The sequence below is a fragment of the Dromiciops gliroides genome, chromosome 2 (assembly GCF_019393635.1).
Source record: "Dromiciops gliroides isolate mDroGli1 chromosome 2, mDroGli1.pri, whole genome shotgun sequence".
NCBI lineage: Eukaryota > Metazoa > Chordata > Mammalia > Microbiotheria > Microbiotheriidae > Dromiciops > Dromiciops gliroides.
Window position 1 is genome coordinate 122,612,569 of NC_057862.1, and position 16,762 is coordinate 122,629,330.

Consider the following 16,762-nt stretch of genomic DNA (forward strand, 5'->3'; position numbering starts at 1 on the left):
TTTCTCCAAATGCCTTTCTCTCTCTCTCTTTTTAATCATAAAAGTATTTTATTATTTTCTAGTTACATGTAGAGATAGTTTTCAACATTTGTTTTTATAAGATTTTGAGTCCCAAATTTTTCTTCCTCCTTCCTCTGCCCTCCCCAAGACAGCAAGCAATCTGATATATGTACAATCACATTAAACATATTTCTTCATTAGTCATGCTGTGAAAGAAGAATCAGAACAAAAGGGAAAAACAAAAAAAAAAGAAAGAAAAGCAAAAAAAAAGTAGAAATAGTATGGTTCAATCTGCATCTACATTCCACAGTTCTTTTTTCTGGATTTTCTGGATTTTTTCTGGAGCATTTTCCATCATGTGTTCTTTGGAACTATCTTGGACCATTGTATTGCTGAGAAGAGTCAAATCTATCACAGTTGATCATCATACAATATCGTTGGTACTATGTACAATGTTCTCCTGGTTCTGCTCATCTCACTCAACATCAGTTCACGTAAGTCCTTCCAGGTTTCTCTGAAATCTGCCTGCTTATCGTTTCTTATACAGCACAACAGTATTTCATTATCTTCATATACCACAACTTGTTCAGCCATTCCCAGTTGATGGGCATCCCTTCAATTTCCAATTCCTTGCCACCACAAAAAGAGCAGCTATAAATATTTTTGTACATGTGGGTCCTTTTCTCTTTTTTATGATCTCTTTGGGAAAAAGACCTAATAGTGGTATTGATGGGTCAAAGGGTTTGCATAGCTTTATAGTCCTTTGGGTATAGTTCCAAATTTCTCTCCAGAATGGTTGGATCAGTTCATAGCTCTATTAACAATGCGTTAGTGTTCCATTTTTTCCACAGCTTCTCCAACATTTATTATTTTCCTTTTTTGCCATATTAGCCAATCTGATAGGTGTCAGGTGGTACCTGAGTTGTTTTAATTTGTATTTTTCTAATCAATAGTGATTTAGAGCATTTTTTCATATGGCTATAGATGGCTTTAATTTTTTCATCAGAAAACTGCCTGTTCATATCCTTTGACTATTTCTCAATTGGGGAATGCTTTGTCTCTTCTTAGGATCTAATTTCTAGACTTTTCCAAGTTCACACAGTTAGAATATATCTGCAGTCAAATCTGAACCCAGTTCTAGCATTCCAACTGCTCTTAAGAGCTTTTAGCTTGAAGAAAAGCTGTCATGTAAAAGAGGAATTAGACTTATTGTATGTGGTCCCCCTGGCACAACTGGGACAAGTGGATGGAAAGATCAAGGAGGCAGATTTTGGCAAAATAGAAACAATATCTTTGTAGCAACTAGAACCGAAATAGGTTTCCTGGTGTGGAGGTAATGTCACTGTAGAAGGAGTTTTGACCAAAATGGATTCTACGTAGAGTTTCCTCCAGCTCATATCATATGACGGTTCGGTTTGTTCACCCAGCATGTGACAGTCATACTTGCCTTCTCTCCATAAATAATATGCTTACTTAATCACTTCTCCTTTCCAAATACCCTCACTCTCCAGAAGATTAATGTGCCAGTCGCTAACTAGTCTGGGGAGCAGGGATGAAGTTCAGATTAGCCAGAGATCAAATGGTCCGATCCTATGTACAAATTCCCTTTGCCTCTCCCCAATCCCTATCATGGGGTTACTCTCCCCAGTCTCTTCCTTGTTAAGGGCAAGCAGAGAGAGGAAAGAATTGGCAAGACACCTCCACTCCCAAGCCTTTCCTTTCCACCCTGATGAGCACCCATGGGCTAGACTTGAGGGACCCAATAGCAAGCTTTGACGTTCTACCAGCTAGCCTTGAAGTTACCATTTATGTGGCCTGGATTTTCAACACCCCTCTTTCTTCACTTGCACTAGCAGGAACATTCCACTGAACTCTCACTCCTTTAAGCCATCCACCCCCTCATCTGCTTTCACCCTTTGTGAGGTCTGAATGGGTTCCCTTGGCTTCTCCCTGATTTAACCTGAAAAGCTGAAATGAGTAATTCCTTGTGACAGGACTAATCCCACCCTGGTGACTTGACAAAGCTTTCCTCACCCACAGCCTCTGGGGCACCTCAGCCACCTAGTGGGGCCCCAGCCTCAGGACTCAGAATCTCTGGAGGCAAGAGGGTAAGTCTGTTTTGCTGTAGTTCAGCATAGGCAGCATCGGTTGAGCCCAACTAATTTATTGTTCCAGGTTGGTCCAAATTCAGTTTTAATTAGGCTATTTCAGGGGATGGGGAATGGGGTGAGAGCTACCCCTTTTAACAATATTTTAAATTAATACTTTGTCAGGTATCACTATTTTTTTCCAAATCAGTGGTTCATAGTCACTTTTGTTTTTGTTTTTTGGTTTTTTTTGTTTTTTTTTTAGTGAGGCAATTGGGCTTAAGTGACTTGTCCAGGGTCACACAACTAGTAAGTGTTAAGTGTCTGAGGCCGGATTTGAACTCAGGTCCTCCTGACTCCAGGGCCGGTGCTCTATCCACTGTGCCATCTAGCTGCCCCCATAGTCACTTTTGTAAAAGAATAGGTTTAACCATTTTCTTTACAAAATAGCTGGAAGCCGCCTGCCCCAAATAGCCAGTGTCCTCAAGGTTGTTCAGCTTGGCTGATCGATGGGTCAGAAACGTCTTGGGTTGTCATCCCTCTGGCTTTAGTGTCTGTGAGTATTGTATTTTCTCTGTGGGCTCTCCAGCGATGGGCCTCGAAGATGGAGGTTCTTTTTGTCCCCCTACGCCTATTCTTATGATAGGCCCATTTAGGAGGCAACAGTTTTCGGTCTATCCACTTTGAAATGTACCCACCCCCTAGAGCCTGTCCTTGTAGATTTGTCTCCAGTTGGTCTGGCCACCTGAATTTTTCTGTTCTTAGAGAGGCTTTGGTAGATTCTCATTCATTTGCCAGGTTCCTTCCTCAATTCTTCTCTGTTCAGTGAGAGGTTCCAGGTTGTGAGGTAGATGAGATATTGGGATCCAGTATGGAGACAAAGAGGGACATTTGCTTGTATCTGGAAGGAGATGTGGGGTTTTCTTGGTTTTAGGTATCAAAGAGAAATCTCTCTGCTCACAGGCTAAAGGTTTAGAGATCTAGAATGTGTCCCCTGACCCTGGTGCTGTGGGTACAGTATAGATAGGTTATCCATTAGAGGGAAGGAAAAAGAGAGGGGGGAAAAACCATAAAGAGAAGGGAGAGAGATGGAACCAAGGGGCAGAGAGGAGGGAAGAAGTAGTCAGTCAGTCAATAAACATTTTTTTTTAGTGAGGCAGTTGGGGTTAAGTGACTTGCCCAGGGTCACACAGCTAGTAAGTGTCAAGTGTCTGAGGCTGGATTTGAACTCAGGTCCTCCTGAATCCAGGGCTGGTGCTCTGTCCATTGCGCCACCTAGCTGTCCCAATAAACATTTATTAAGTGCCAACTATATGCCAGACACTGTATTAAGTGTCGAAAGAACTGTGCTAAGTGCTAGAAAGAGAGAGACTAGAAGATAGAATAGAAAGAGACATAAAGAAGAGAGAGAAAGAGAGAAAGGTGGGGAGAAAGAATGAGAAAGAGGCCTGAGAAGAGAGGGACTAAAGTGGGGGGAGGAGAGAAGTGGGAGGAAAGAGAATAACAATAGGGACTAATTGGGAGGAGAGTGAGAGAAAACAGAATTGCATGTAATGGAAGACAGAGAAAGGTAGGAGGGGAAAGTTGATGAAAGGGAGCATCAGAGGTTGGTGGAGTGTGATGCAGCTGGGTAAAATTGCTCTAGAAGTAGATTGCTAGGTTTTGTATTTTAAAAGCCTCTCTGTTCTGTATAAGTATCTGGCTATCCAGTATAGAGGAAGGTCATTCTCCCTACCATTTTCTGTGCATTTGGGAATGGGGAAGCAACTCAAAAAATGTTCTATACCAAGGGAGTTGGGGCAGCTAGGGGGTGCAGTGGATAGAGTGCTGTGTCTGGAGTCAGGAAGACTTATCTTCTTGAGTTCAAATCTGACCTCAAACACTTACTAGCTGAGTGACCCTGGGCAAGTCACTTAACTCTGTTTCCCTCAGTTCCTCATCTGTAAAATGAGCTGGAGAAGGAAATGGCAAACCACTCCAGTATCTCTGCCAAGAACCACCCAAACGGGGTCACAAAGAGTCAGACACAACTGAACAACAATGACCAAGGGAAGTTGGGGCTTCTTCAGAGATGGTGATGGTGGTGGTTGGGAAGTCAAACCTGGTTCCTAGGGAAAAGAGTACAAGTAGATAAAAATTAATTGTTTTCACCTTTTACTTATCATACTCCCCTTTCCCTGCTAAAACCAATCTAAGCAAGCCTGGGGTTAGTCCCTAATTCACAGGGATAGGAACTGGACCTGTGGCTTCCCTGATACAAGGAATGCATGGCTCAGGAGTTCAGTGCCATCAATACCGGTTGGCATATTCTCTGCAATTTTTAGTCTTAGGGGGCTGCAAGAGCATTGAGAGATTTGGACTTGCCCAGGTTCACACAGTCTGTGTCAGAGGCTTGAGCTTGACCTGAGGACATCCTGGCTTTAAGATCAGCTTGCTTCTGCAGTACACAATACTGCCACTCTTCCCCCTAGTCCATGTGTGAACTTCTATTCCAGTGACCGCTGAGGTCAGATTGGTCCTTTGACTATACCATACAAAGTATAGATGACCTAGAATTATAGACTGTTAGAGAGACAATATAGTCTAATTCTGGACTTTTGAGTTAAAAGACTTGACTTCTGCTTTCTCTCGTTCTCCCCTCTATTAGTCCCTATTGTTATTCTCTCTCCTCCCTGCACTTTAGTCTCTTTCTTCTCAGGCCTCTTTCTCATTCTTTCTCCCCACCTTTCTCTGTCTTCTTTATGCCTCTTTCTATTCTCTCCTCTCTTCTAGTTCCTCTCTTTCTAGCACTCAGCACAGTTCTTTGGACACTTAAAAAATACAGTGCCTGGCACATAGTAGGCATCTAATGTTTATTGACTGACTGACTACTTCTTCCTTCTCTCTGCCCCTTAATCCCGTCTCTCTCCCCACTCTTTATGGTTTTTTCCCCTGTCTTTTTCCTTCCCTCTAATGGATGACCTATATATACTATACCTACAGCACCAGGGTCAGGGGACCCAGACTAGATCTCTAAACCCTTAACCCATGAGCACAAAGATTAGTCCCTATTGTTATTCTTCATCTATAAAATGAGGTTCAAATTTATGTTCAATGTTTCCATAACAGTATTTATCCATCTTATCCTCTGCTGTCCCCTTTTCCTTTTTACTTCAATATTTCCCAACATCTCGATTTTTTCCAATGAGTCTTGTCATCTCATTATGTGGCCAAAGTATTTAAGTCGCAGTTTAAATTTGACTTTCCAGTGAATATCCTGAATCAATTTCTTTCAGTATCGACTGACTTCATCTCTTTGCTGTTCAGGGGACTCTCAAAAATCTTCTTCAGCACCACAATTCAGAAACATCAATTCTGTGCTGCTCAGCTTACCTTACAATTCAGCTTTCACAGCCATACGTTGCTACTGGAAAAACCAGAGCTCTGGCTATGCAGACCTTTGTTGGCCAGGTCATGTCTTTGCTTCTACTCTGTGGAGAGTCATTATTAGAGAGGGAAGGTACCTAGTCCAGCTCTTGGACAGATAATGAAGCTAAGGCCCCAGAAAGGGAAGCGATTTTCCTACTGTTACACAGTAAGTTAGTGGCAAAACTGGGAATGCCTAAGAGGTAGAGAAGGCTTTACCACACTGTTTTTCTCATGCCTGTGATGGAGCTCTTAGGCCTGCCCTCAATTTGTAAACCTGAAACAGGGCTCCGATGGGATTGACAGGGGGACGGCAGGCCCTCTGGCGGGTCTTCGTATAGGCTTAAACAAGAGACTTGGCCTGGATGACTAGGTTCAGTCCATTTCTTTGGGACTTTGAGGAGCTATAATTTCATGTGGACACTCCCATCATGGATATTTTGCAATTTCTCTACATTTGTTGTAGGAGAAAAATGTATCACCCTGAGGCCAAACTGGTAATGGTGAAGCTTCCTAAATTGAGCTAAGCTGGTCCTCATATACCACATACGCACACACACACACACACACACACACACACACACACACACACAGATTTTAAAAAACCATTACTTTGAGAAGGGGTTCATAGGCTTCATCAGACTTCTTAAAGGCTCCACAACACACCAAAAATGAGTGACTCTTCTCTGAGACTTTTGGATGATCTGAGACAGGGGTTAACTTTTGGGGATATTTTGCAGCCCTTTGGCAGTCTGGTGAAGCCTATGGACACCTCAGAATCATGTTTGTAGAAGCATCAATAGAAAACATGGGTTAACAAAGGAAAAGAATTTTACTGAAATGTAGTTATCCAAACAAATTTTTTTAAGGAGTTTGTAGACTGCAGGTTAAGGACCCCTATTTGGAGACATCCTGGAGGCTGTCCTGGGCCCAGTTCCTCTGGCTGGTCCTTTGCAGTCATTGCTTTTATCATTAGCATTTGGCTATTTGCGTTCCTGTCTAGCGAGAGAAGGCCTAGGAGAGAGGGGAATTTACCAGGTTAAGGTGATTTTAAGTTCTGTGTCCGGGCATATTTGTGTTTTTGTATAGGAAAGGGAGGGTGACAACATAAGTTGGAGGTTGAAAGATGCTTAAGAGTTTAGACTCTCTTTCCCTCCCCCCAAACTTTAACCTTGTAGTATTTGCTAATGGAAGCCAAATAAGGTATTATTCTGGGCTGACCCAGCCCAACAGGTTCGACTCAAGAAAGAAGATGGAGGACTGAGATTTGATGGTATTTCTTCTGTTCATATACGTTCTTTTAATCAGCAGTTTGGGCCCTTTTTGTAATAGGACTGTAGCACTGATTTTCCATCATTGGGAAGGAGCTGATGAGAGGCAAAGGGATACATTAGAGACATTGTCACTACTTGCAGTCACACGGGACCTTCCCAGGAGCAGCATGTCAGAAGGAGTGAGTACCACTAGGTTCTCTCCTTCCTCTTCTCTTTCCTCTAATTCTCTCATCATCTGGTCTAAGAGAATAGACACACACACTGTGGGAGCTTGGGCCTCATTTCCTGCAGTCTCCATGCTCGATTCAGCCAAACATCCACTCACAAGGGGAGGATTTACCTTGTATTCATATTTTGCAACCCTGTGAACAAGCACTCATTTGAGGGACCAAATAGAGCTCTTCAAGTGGCTTTTTTCAGTATACTCTGCCTTTGTTCCTCCTTGTTTTTTGTCTTCTTTCTAATTCTCTATTTTCCTCCCCCAGGAAGGAACATTCCGGACGGTCTCTGAGGAGGAGCAAGAACTTCGTTCCAAGCTAGAGCGACTCACGACCAAAGACCATGGGCCCGTCTTTGGAAAGTGCAGCCAGGTGCCTCTACACACCATGCAGAAGGTAGAGATCAATGTGGGAGAGGAAGAAGGTGGGGTAGAAAGTCATTGTATCATAATTCCATAGATTGAGAGTTAGAAGGGACTTTAGAGGCCATTTCATCCCACCGTGTCATTTTATTTATTTATTTTTTAAGTGAGGCAATTGGGGTTAAGTGACTTGCCCAGGGTCACACAGCTAGTAAGTGTTAAGTGTCTGAGGCCGGATTTGAACTCAGGTACTCCTGACTCCAGGGCTGGTGCTCTATCCACTGCGCCACCTAGCTGCCCCCCACCGTGTCATTTTATAGATGAGGCTCAGAGTTGTTAAGTGAATTGTCTAGAGACATATACCTAGTAAGTATTGGAGGCAGGATTTGAAACCAGGTCAACATTCTGACCACTATTCCATGCTGCCTTTCTAGGTCAGGGGAGGCAGTATCCTAGCAAAAGCAACACAATGGCTCGGCATCCTCACACCTGCAATTTGTCCATCCCTTGCCCAGCCTCTGAGATGCTCAGCTGAGCCTTGGATTATCTCAGTCTAGAAGGTCTGACTAGTTCTAGGGTCTCCCTGAGTGTTTAGGCTATTATTGTAGAACAGACTCATAGTAGTCCTGAGGGTACTATGGTTTACCCTAGAACAAAACTAATTCTCTTCCACCCATCTTAGATCCTGTTGTCAGGGAGCTCTAAAAACAACTCATTTCCCCAAGATCCTCTAGACTAAAGATCTCTAGAGAAGGTGGAATGAGGTGGTGTATAATCAGAGGACATGCAGCTATATGTTGGATAACAGGCAAGGGAAAAGGTTGAGAAAACCCCCACCCCCACCCCCACCCCCACCCCCACCAACTTTTGTCTATGAGGCCTTAGACCTCTGTGGAGTCTATGGGCACTTTCCCTCAAGCTTGAGTGGAGCTGTCAGGCTCCCATTGCATCTGACCCTCTCCTCTTCAGCAGCACCAGAGATGAGGCCCTCTGGACAGTCAAAAAACCCTCTTCCCATCCTAGTGCTTCCCAACCTGTTATGCTAGGAAAGCAGGTTATAGGCAAGAGTCAGGTTAGACAGTGGATTGCCATCAGAGAAACCCAAGAGTGTGACTCTGGAGCTGAAGTATGGTGAGGGGATGATGAAGACAGGTTTCTCCTGAGGCAATATCATAAGACCTTTGGTGATTCTTGTATTCATTTGAAGATCTTGGGACTAGGTACTATTTGCTTAAAATCCTCACTTTTGAAAATGGTGTCATTTGGAAATGGTTATTTCTTAGTTATATATGGAAAATAAGGACAGTATGTGAATCTCCCTCAATTTGCTCAAAACGTGAGATTTCAAAGTTCAAATGAGGATACTACTTGAAAAGATTATACTCTTGGAGGAAGAAAATTGATACTCATGCATTTGGCCAAGTCCTCATTTTCCACTTAGGGCACATCACCCTAGATTGGGATGAAGCCTGTTAGCCTTGTTGAGTGTAGACCTTGGAGTTCCCTTTTCTTCCAGGTCTTTATCATGTATACTATGATGTTTGGGGCCATTCCTTCTGTCTCCTATTCCAGGCCAAGGATGAGCTCAACGAGACAGAGGAATCCCGGGAAGTGGCTGTAAGGGAATTGAGGGAAATAGTTCAAGAACGGGCTGATTCTGGAGATGACATGGGTCAGTTGGTGGCTGAGAAAGTACTGGGGAAGGATAATGACTTCTTCCTACGTTTTGTTCGGGCCCGCAAATTTGATGTCAGCCGTGCCTACAACCTGCTTAAAGGTGAGGCCACACACCAGCCCTTAGAACAGGAGTTTTGGGGGGAGGTTGATTGAGCAAGGCCCTTTAGGGCAGTGAGCATTCCCATACCAAAGCCCAGTACCTTTCTACCTTCCTAGTTGTACACTTGCACTCCCATGTAGAACTCCTTATGCCACTCACTGATTGTGAGAAGCTTGATTTTTTAAAAATTGTAAAGTGAAGAGGTTATATTAGATAATCTCCTTTGGCTCAGACATGCTGGTATCCTGTCCTGAAGGTACCATCATCACTTTGCTGTTTTCTCTTTCCTTCACTACCTGGTTTCAGTTTACTTCTCCTGGAAAGAAGAGCCTTTTCTACCCATACCACAGGGAACTGTGGAATGGAACTAGGTCATAGAATTGGGGCAATGTGCCTAATCAAATAGGGGTACTTCTCTCTGGCTACCTCATGACTTAGTTTCAGGTTTGTGAATTTTGCAGGAAAAGGAGGGAAGAGTTGGGGTCTTTGGGACAAGTTTCTTAGCTCCTGAGATAGAAAAGTTTTTAATGGGCTGACTGGGTGAGGACAGTGTATATTGGGCTGTCATTGCCTACACCAAAACAAGCACTGCAGAATGACAGGTTTCCCATCAATCTTTCTCAAGTAGGTAGGCCCCCGTGCTTTGCATAGTTTGCTCTAAGAGTAAAGTCTATGCTAAGCAGAAAGAACTTTTTCCCTGCCTCCAAAGACAGGGCCATAACTAGCAAATTTTTCTGCTTGATCAAATCATATGAAATCCATTCTCAAGTGCTCCTAGGGTGGCCACCTGTGGAATGAATGTTCTATAAATTTCAATGCCCTAGTACAAAACCCTGGCCACCCCATAGTCTCCTCAAATTATAACTCTGCCAAGGAGAAATGACCTAATTTGGCTTTAGTATCAATGTCAGCGAAATTGGATCCAAGCTCAGTAGATCAAAAATCTCTAAAACCTTTAAGTGAAAAAGAGCACAAACTACTTCTACAGCAGATCTCCAGGGATGGGATAAGGGAACAGGCTACCCAGAACTGGGTTTGGCTTCTTCCTCTTGCCAATAGGTTATGTGAATTTCCGACAACAATACCCTGAGCTCTTTGAAGATCTGTCACCACAGGCTGTTCGCTGCACCATTGAAGCTGGTTACCCAGGCATTCTCTCTAGCCGGGATAAGTATGGTCGTGTGGTCATGCTCTTCAACATCGAAAACTGGGATTATGAGGAAATTACTTTTGATGAGGTCAGTAGGAGGCAGTTTCTCTGTTACATCCAACTCACTCTGGTGTAGGCCCAATAACCCAAGGCTATACTCTTATACCCTAACATTTCTTGGCAGTACTGACTAGATAGGACCCTTATTCAATACTGATGATTAGAAATATAAAATCCCATGATTTGCTCTCCAGATATGCTTCCCCCTTCACCCAGGAACTTGGCATACTAATCCACTCAAACTATTGTTTCTTATACAACAGACAGACACTCCTTAATTAATCACATTCCCTCCAGAATTCTTTCATAGCAGAAAAAGTTAAACAAAACCAATGACTACATCTGACAGGGTCTGCAACATCTGTTACCCAGAGACTCCTACCTCCCTTATCCAGATGAGGAAGATGTATATCACCTGTCTTCTGTAACCCACTTCCCTTTAGGTGTTGTTTTCACTTACATTATTGTAATCACTGTGTAGGATGTATTCCTGGTTTGCTTTCCTCATTTTGCTTCAGTTCATACAAGTCTTCTCATGTGTCTCTGAATTCTTCATATTTATTACTTCTGACCAAGCAATAATATTCTATTAATTCACATACCACAATTTCTTTAGCTTTTCACCAACTGGGGGCACTCACTTTGTTTTCAGGTGTTTTGTTATCACAAAAATGCTGCTATGAAAAGTTTTATTCATGTGGGACCTGTGTTTGATTTGCTTGGGGGACATGCCTAGTCACAGGATCACTGAGTAAAAGGACATGAACAATTTAATACTGTAATGATTGGAATGATGCCACCTACTGGAGACTTGCTGTGGGAAAGCTCCACCATGAGGAAAATGCCTCAGAGGCATTGTGGCTTTTCCTTGGTGTCAGGAAATGATGTTTGCTCATGGGTGCTGTCTATCAAGGCTACCAGCCAATCAACTCGAGGAGCCTCCTATGGTCTGGGAGGAGACAGGAAGGAGGAAAGGGAGCCTGCGCAGAGAGCGCTGGGGCTTTTTGGGTTCCTGACTGGATGGCGGTGGCGGCAGAGGACTTCACAGGAAATTTGAGGAAAGATAGGAATGCCAGGCTGTTGGAATTCTGTTCTCAATCTTTTTCTTTCTATTTTCCAATAAACCCTTAAAAACCTAAACTCGTTTTATCTTTGATTTTAGTCAGTTTCCCCCAAAACTGGGGGAACAGATTCGAATCCACATTTAGAATCTTAAATTACACAATACATTTTCTCACACAGTTCCTAGTTGTTTTCCAGAATGGTTGAACTAAATCACTGCTCCACCAATTATGCCTTAGTGTGCTTGACTTCTTGCAATACATCTAATACTATTTCTGTCTTTTCTTATCTTTGCCAGTTTAATGAGTGGGAAGTGAAACTTCAGAGCTATTTTAATTTAAATTTCTCTTATTAAAGATTGGAAGTTTTTTTTTTCATTCTTTTTCTAACAACTGTTCAAATCCTTCGACCCCTTATCTGTTGGGATGATAATTCTCTCTTCCCTGAGAAAGGTAGCAAGCCTGGGATGCCTTTTCCCTTTCCCCTCCCCTTTTTCCTCTCTTCCCCTATTTCTACAATTCCATGACAGTCTTCAAAGTTTTCAGGGGCCACTTTTATTCTCTTCCTCCTACTGAAAAAGTATAGGTCACCCCACAGGTCATTTGGTCAATGTCCAGATATACTCTGGATTAGTCCATCTCTGAAATAGAATCAAAGTAAAGTATTTGTTCATAACAGGTAAGCAGAAACACCAGACCCACAGGGTACTGTAAAAAGGAACTCAGTCTTGGACACTACTAATGTAAAGAAGGATTCTAGCAGTCGGATGAGTAAATGGCCTTATCTAAGAAGAGGAAGTCAGTATATATCCCAGGTTCTGGAATCTCCCCAGATACTGGAATCTCCCCAGATATCAGTATGTTGTAGTAAGCCCACTTGAGCTTTCCTTATTTCCTTTTCTCCCCTTTGTGCTAAAGATCCTGCAGGCATACTGTGTCATCCTGGAGAAGCTGCTGGAAAATGAGGAAACCCAGATCAATGGCTTCTGTATTGTTGAGAACTTCAAGGGCTTCACCATGCACCAGGCAACAGGCCTCAGGCCCTCAGAGCTCAGGAAGATGGTGGACATGCTCCAGGTAAGGTCGCATTTAACTCTCTCCTCTGTTATTTTCTCATAGCTCTCAGACTCGCCCAAAAGGAATCTGAAAAAGTCACCTGTTTTATCTGCTTGGCTTTAGCTAGAGCCATATAGAAATCAACGTGAATCCAGTCTGGTTTTCAAACCCTCCAGAGGAGAAGACCGCACATCTTCCCTTACTAACTTATTGCAGTGTTTAACTCTATTATAAAGAAAGCTCTTCCAAATAACTCACCAAAATAGCAAATGCCTTATAACTAACTCCTTTTCTATGTAGGATTGGGAAAGGATGGGGACCATGTGGCAGAATGAGGTAAAATAAGAGAATCTTGGCAGTCTATAAAGTGAATCAATTCACTCAGCAGGCAGCTGGCAAAGCTTGGGTATTTAAAATGACAAGGTACCTGAAAATGAATCATTTTTCTATCTTTGTCTTGCTGGCTCCACCCAATAACAATTTATTCCAAGTGACAATTGAGTTGACAGGATAACAGAAGCGATCCCTCCAGTAGGTCCAGCACATAGGTATTTAGTAAGGGCTCTTAGGTCCTCTTCTTGGAATGGACTAGGGTGAGGGAGTCACTTCTTCACTCTGTTTTTTGTGTCCCTGCTTACTTATGCAAACACAGGGTAAAGGGTTCTTTCTACTTAGGCCTTTCCCAGGGGGTTGTGAGGACAAGTGAAAAGATGAAAACCAATCAAGGAGATGGGGGAGTTTATCTCTTTGTTTCTGCAGGACTCTTTCCCGGCCAGATTCAAAGCTATCCATTTCATCCACCAGCCATGGTACTTCACCACCACCTACAATGTGGTTAAGCCTTTCTTAAAGAATAAACTTCTGGAACGGGTGAGTATGAGAAGGCTGCAGTTTACTCACCCAATGAGATCAGGGCTGAGAGCAAGAACTGGGCCCACCAAGGACTTTGACCTGTAGTCACCAATGATCTACTATGATGTCCAAGGTGTAAGACTCAGATTACCAAATGGATATGGACTAAGGAGGAAACATTCCATCATATCTGTTAGTCCGTCAACAAACATTCATTAAGGCCTACTATGTGCCAGGCACTATGCTAAGAACTGGGGATACAGAGAAAGGCAAAAACATCATCCCTTATCTCAAGGAGCTCACATTCTAAGACCAGAATCTGTTATCTTACCTTTTGATCTGAAAATTCCAACTTTAAGCAAGTTCATTAATATGTTCCATTTAACAAGTGCCTACTGTGTGCAAAGTACTATGCGAGAAAAAAAAATGTAATAAGAACAGGCAGTTTCTACCCTACCCAATAGGGAACTAATAAAGATTTCTGTGCAGAGCATATAGACTAGTAGGGAGATAGAATGTCAACATAGATAACTATAATACAGAATACTGCATGGTAAATATAATTAAGAGACTTATAAAGCCAAATACTAAACGAGGCCCTGAAGGAAAGTCATTTTAACCAAAGAAGCTTTAGGGAGGACTTCCTGAAGGAAGTGGCATTTGACTTGCATGTTAGAATACGGGCAAGAATTCCTTAAGTGAAGAGAAGAAAAATGGACATTCCAGATAAAGGGAACAGAGTGGGAAAAAAACCCACAGGGCATGTTGAGGGACAGAGTGGTTCAGTTTAGCTACTGTGCAGAGAGTATGGAGAGTATTGCTATGGAATATGGCTGGAAAGATAAAATGACCCTACACTGGAGAGCCTTGAATGCTGAGCAAAGGAGTTTGAATTTTACTTAGCGGGCAACAGAAAACCAATGGAAATTTCTGTGCAGAGGAATGACCATGACCAGTTCTGTGCAAAGGAAAATTATTCTGGCAATGGTATCTACTCTAGATAGGGAGGGGAAAAGGAGAGATAGGAAGATTTATCAAGTGGCTATTGAAGTAGTCCAGGTAAGAAGTAAGCTATAAGAGGGCCAAAACTAAGATGATGGGAAAGGGGAAAAAAATTTATTAAGCTTCTTTGTAGAAGGCACTGTGCTAAGAGCTTTGCAAATATTATTTCATTTTACCTTCACAACAATCCTAGAAGGTAGGTGTTATTATGACTCCCATTTTACAGTGGGGGGAAACTGAGGCAGGCAGAGGTTAAGTGACTTGTTCAGAGTCACACAGCTAGTAATTGTCTGAGATGAGATTTGAACTCTGGTCTTCCAGATTCCAGGCCCAGCATTCTATTTACTGTCACACTTAGATTTTCCAACTGGTAGCAACGGAAACAGAGAGGAGCCAGATGCAAGAGATAATTGCCAAGGTAGTTTGGGTAACTGATTGAATATGAGAAGTGAGAGAGAGGAAAGGGTTACAAGATTATACCCTTCTCCATCTCCATATTCCCACGTCCAGGCCATCTTCCTTTTTACTTGTTTCCCTCGCCTCACCTTAGGTCTTCATCCATGGAGATGACTTGGAAACCTTCTTCCAGGAAATTGATGAAGACATACTGCCTGCTGACTTTGGAGGCACACTGCCCAAATATGATGGCAAAGTCATAGCCGAACAGCTATTTGGACCCCGGACTGTGGCTGAGGACACTGCCTTTTAAGAGAGCCCACTTGCTAATACCCCCAGTGACCCCAGTGATCCTTTCTCTCAGAAAACAGTTGTCTGATGAATTGTTTGTGCAAGTGACCAGGCATGTTTGTGGTGTTGTCTATGTGTCTGCATCCCCATGCCTCTCTCCACATGCCTAACCCTAGTCAGGATCAGATATCCCTGTCTTGCCCACACTGAGCTGGCAAAACTGGGAGAATCTTCCTAAATGTCTAAAACGAGGGGCTAGTCTACTTCTCTAGCTGTTGTATAAGCTATGGGGCAAAGGCAGAAGTAAGGAAGGGTGGCACAGGAGGGAGAGAAATGTAAACATTGACCCATTTTCTTTCATACTGTGATAAAAACAAGATAGTCACTGCTGGTTCCTCCCACTTCTGCCATCCAAGGGCCTGTACAAGAGGCTTCTTTTTCGAATGAGACCTTGGGCAGGCAGCCTTGACCTGATCCCAAATCATTGCCCCTGCAATGAGTGTGATGTATATCGTCACACTTCCAGCTAGCTGTTTGCAGTGCATATTTATAGCACATAAAGGCTATAAAAAGTAGGCAAATCACAAGTGGACACTTTAGTTACAGCGTCAATCAGCTGACAAATATTTATTTTCACCTAAGTCTGGACCTTAGCAATATTTTGATTCACTCCTTGGCTATTCTTTTTTCAGACTCAAGCTCTTGAGAGAAGCAAAATCCTTTCAGGCTTCCTGATCCCTGGGATCTGGTTGTTCTCTTATTCATTCTCTCCTAGCTCATATCTTTCCTGGCTCCAGGCCTAGGAGCTCTTGAACTTTCTCTCACTTTCTTTGGGTGTCCTATACAGGTCAAATCCTGTAGACCAAAGTTTCTTAACCATAGGTCATGACCCCAGATGGGGTCACATAACTAATTGTGGGGGTCGTGAAAAATTTGGCAACAGTAAAATGTTATGTACACTTATTTTATATACCTATATACCCTGGGTCACATAAACATTTCTCAGGCGAAAAGGGGTCACCAGTGCAAAAAGTTTAAGAAGCCCTGCTGTAGACTACTGTTTGGCTCTTAGTTTCTTTCCCTCACCACCTTCTACCTCTTTCCTCAGACATCCCTCTTTAAATATAATTCTGTGAGTTACTAACTATGTGACCTAGGACAAATCATTTAGCCTCTCTGGGTAATGTCCTCATCTGCAAAAGGAGGACTAGATCAGACGTGTCAACTCAAGGCACAAGTGGCTTGCAAAACTCCCAATGTGCCAAAACAGATTAGGACCTAATTGGAAAATATTTAACAAATGAAACAAAAATGCAATTGAACATAGATGATGTTAATTTGTGGTTTTCTAAGTCAATATGCAGCCTTCAGGGATCTTTGAGTTTGATATTCCTGTACTAGATCATCTTTAATGTTTCTTCTAGCTTAAAATCCTATGTTTTACCTTATTTTCATTCCTGGGGCCCTTTTTCATTTTTTGGTACATTTCTGCCATTTTTCACTTGCAGTTTCAGTTCCTGTCAACAAATAATAACTATTCAATTTATATGACATTCTAAGTACATTCTAAAGCCAAGGGAATTGACTTTCAGAGAGGTCAGTGACTTGCTCATGGTTCCAGAGCTATCAAGTATGAAAGCCAGGATTTGAACCCAAGTCTTCTGACTTAACCCAGTGCTCTTTTTACTACACCATACTTTGTCTCTTAGCCATCACACATTTATACTTTCAAAATAGGTATGTTTATACAAGGCTGCTCCTTTTCTATCTA

At 42.6% G+C, this 16,762-nt stretch overlaps 1 protein-coding gene across 1 annotated transcript; it reads left to right on the forward strand.

Moving 5' to 3' along the window:
• The first annotated feature begins 6,933 nt into the window (after positions 1-6,933).
• Positions 6,934-15,013, forward strand: RLBP1 (retinaldehyde binding protein 1). Its single transcript, XM_043989263.1, has 7 exons — positions 6,934-6,945; positions 7,252-7,380; positions 8,919-9,123; positions 10,183-10,361; positions 12,313-12,471; positions 13,210-13,320; positions 14,855-15,013. The coding sequence occupies exons 1-7, from the start codon at positions 6,934-6,936 to the stop codon at positions 15,011-15,013; spliced, it is 954 nt and encodes a 317-aa protein (XP_043845198.1).
• Positions 15,014-16,762: the final 1,749 nt, after the last annotated feature.

Bases quoted from the DNA above. Each gene is read 5' to 3' on its own strand.
- RLBP1 (XM_043989263.1), top strand. The intron at 7,381-8,918 runs GTAGAGATCAAT...CTCCTATTCCAG, and splicing joins CTCTACACACCATGCAGAAG to GCCAAGGATGAGCTCAACGA. The intron at 9,124-10,182 runs GTGAGGCCACAC...TCTTGCCAATAG, and splicing joins TGCCTACAACCTGCTTAAAG to GTTATGTGAATTTCCGACAA.